Source organism: Sinocyclocheilus anshuiensis, unplaced genomic scaffold (genome assembly GCF_001515605.1).
Source record: "Sinocyclocheilus anshuiensis isolate Anshui unplaced genomic scaffold, SAMN03320099.WGS_v1.1 scaffold593, whole genome shotgun sequence".
NCBI classification, from domain to species: domain Eukaryota; kingdom Metazoa; phylum Chordata; class Actinopteri; order Cypriniformes; family Cyprinidae; genus Sinocyclocheilus; species Sinocyclocheilus anshuiensis.
In genome coordinates, this window is record NW_015540876.1 from 587,345 (window position 1) to 590,347 (window position 3,003).

General features: G+C 34.6%; 1 protein-coding gene across 1 annotated transcript; it reads left to right on the forward strand.

Annotated features, from left to right (window-relative positions):
* Positions 1-1,394: 1,394 nt before the first annotated feature.
* Positions 1,395-2,634, forward strand: LOC107688293 (CD209 antigen-like; the record flags this gene model as incomplete). Its single annotated transcript, XM_016485913.1, has 5 exons — positions 1,395-1,539; positions 1,622-1,918; positions 2,113-2,240; positions 2,357-2,463; positions 2,575-2,634. Coding segments are annotated over exons 1-5 (737 nt in total), but the record flags the coding sequence as incomplete, so codon positions are not given.
* Between the last annotated feature and the right edge of the window lie 369 nt (positions 2,635-3,003).

Here is a 3,003-nt window from a genome sequence, read left to right on the forward strand (position 1 = left end):
CTGAGAAAAATAATTTAGGCATCAGTAACATTATTGATTTTGGTGATACTGGCCTTAGTACTTTGTAAAAAGATGACATTAAACAATATACGTCTTTGTTGTTTCTACATTATTTTGGATATTCAATGTGAAATTATTACAATATAAAAATATAATAAAAATTTATAGGTGAGATTAATCGTGATTAATTACAGAAAAATGTGTGATTAATTAGTTTTTTTAAATCAGTTGACAGCACTAATAATAATATAAAGGTGATTAAAAATGGTGAAAAAAATAGAATAAATGGTCAACAGAACATGAAATACACAATTTCTCTTATACATTCATGTTTTATTTACAGTAAAATCTTTGTTGATTAAAATAGGTTTATCAACATGTTATATGTCAGCTACCCAGATACATGCTCTCTACATAGTGTTAAAGTGGCACAAATGTCACTTTATTTGAGACTCGCACTTTGCCTTCACATCAGTTTCATGTTGCTGTTTTAACTGATGTTAAAATAGAATCAACAAACCACTAACATGGACAAGGAACGACACAGGAAAAACATTCAGCATTAGTATATGTTGCTATACAAGTGCCATTAGGATGATCGTCCATGTTAATCATATTTCATTAGATTCAATCACCACAGACTGAACCTCGAACCTGTTTTTCATTTTGGTTCGTTCTGAGCAAACACTGTAATTTTATTTGTGTATGTAACATTTGTTAAATGGTCTGCAGCATTGAAGCTGTCAACACAGCAGACGCAAACAGTGTGCCTTCAGTTAACGGATGCTACCTTTAGCTGCATGTAACATTCAACAATTATTTAAGAGCTCTTTTGAAGCATGTTCTGAAGTTCCTGTGAGAAGTGATACATGCACAATCACAGAAGAATGCCACTTTTTCTCGCGAGAACAGACAATTGACTAACCTTTTTTTGCACTAAAGAGTTGGACATCACATGGTGTCAAACCTTGGAGCAGTTTCATGTTGTTGTTCTAATATAGGTGTTAAAAATAGAATCAAACAAGTGAAATGACGTGCAAATGTATGACAAATGTGCAACAAAACAGCTGTATTTAGTATGTGACACTAGGAACAGAATCATTGTCCCACTCCCTTCTCTCTTCAATCATTTCCTGCCCTCTCTTCACTGTATCTCAGTAGTAAGAAATCAAAAGCACAGAAATAAAATAAGAGAAGATAGAGTTGGTCAAAAAATAGAGAACAGAAAAATGGGCGGTCTTTACACTTTCCAGTAAGAGACCACAGAAGTATGTGAGCTTTTAGCCCCTCATGCCAAACCCGAATGAAAACTGAAAGAAGAGAACAGTCAATGTGAAGAGAACAATGATTAGCATTAGCACAAATTAATATTGCTGGCCTTTAAAAGAGCAGAAATGTCTGATGCTATTTATGACGATGTGATCAGAACTGAGTCTGAGAGAGTGGAGATGATGGTGGCTATCTATGAGAGGGCAGATTGTGTGAGAGATCATGACTTCAGGACAGAGACAAACACACACCAACCACTACAGCGTACAGGTAATCATAGTCATTTATTTGATTAAAAAATGTTGCGGTTTGCACATGTTCAGTCATTTAACATCATGTCTGTGGTGAACAGGAAGTGATTCAGTGAAGAGCAGAAGCTCCAGAGCAGCTGCAGTGTGTTTGGTTATGCTGTGTGTTCTTCTGCTAACTGCAGTCATAGTGCTGTGTGTCCACATCTATACAAACAACACAAACTGCACACAAGAGAGAGATCAGCTACTAACCAAGATTAACAACCTCACAGAAGAGAGAAACCAGATGTTGACCAACATTACCAACCTTACCGATGAGAGAGACCAGCTAACTAACAACAGCAACCATATTCAATTAAACAAACAGTTAAATCAAGTGACAAATGAACTGTTGAAGTGTTTTAATGGAATGGGTAATCATGAGATACACTAAACAAACATTCAACATTCAAACTACACAAACATTTAATATTTGAAGGATAAACTATATATTAAATTGGTAAAACAGTAAAAAAAATAGGTTGTGTCATTTTTTTTTTATGTTGTGTTAATATGGATAAACAGCTAATACTTGAACTGTTTGTGTTTACAGATGAATGGTTATACTATAAATTTAGTTTGTACTACATTCCCTCTGAGAAGAAGAGCTGGACTGAGAGCAGAAGATACTGTACAGAGAGAGGAGCAGATCTGATCATCATAAACAACAGCCAGGAACAAGTGAGTAAGAGATGAGTGTGTGTGCCTGTGTGTGGTAATTTATTGCTATATGAAAAGAGGTCAGTTCAAACTTGAAATTATTTTGATGTAAGTTTTCTTTTTTTTCAACTTGTCAGAATTTTGTTAGGAAAATGTCTGATGGTGCTAAAGTCTGGATTGGTCTGACTGACGTTGATGTGGAGAACACATGGAAATGGGTTGATGGCAGCACACTGACCACTGGGTGAGAAATCCCTGAACTCAACTGATTATTATGTAATAAATGATTCTCACAGTCAGTATCATATCACACAGAAAGCAGCACTGAACATCTAATGCTGATCTATTGTTGCAGGTTCTGGGGTCATAAAGAGCCAAATGGAAAAAGAGGAGAGAACTGTGCTCTAACTTACAAGTCACAGTGGAATGATTATCCATGTTCAGAAACTTTTAAATGGATCTGTGAGAAGAAAATATTGAAATGATTTTATTATATGCAATACATTTTTATTCTAAATACTAATTCCTATCTTAGTTTTAGATATATACCAAAAATACTAGGAACTTTCGTCAGTCATTTTGACAACAGTTCTGTTTATTATATCCATTATAATGAAACGATTATTTTGTATTATTAAAGCCTTGAACTAATGACATTACTAGCATGTGTATCACATTTGTCATGTTGCTCCAGGCTAAAATATAGTTCTCTAACTCCTCATATTACTAGAGATAATACATTAAAGTTTTTCTCAGTCGCTTTGGTGCATTTCTCGAATCATCC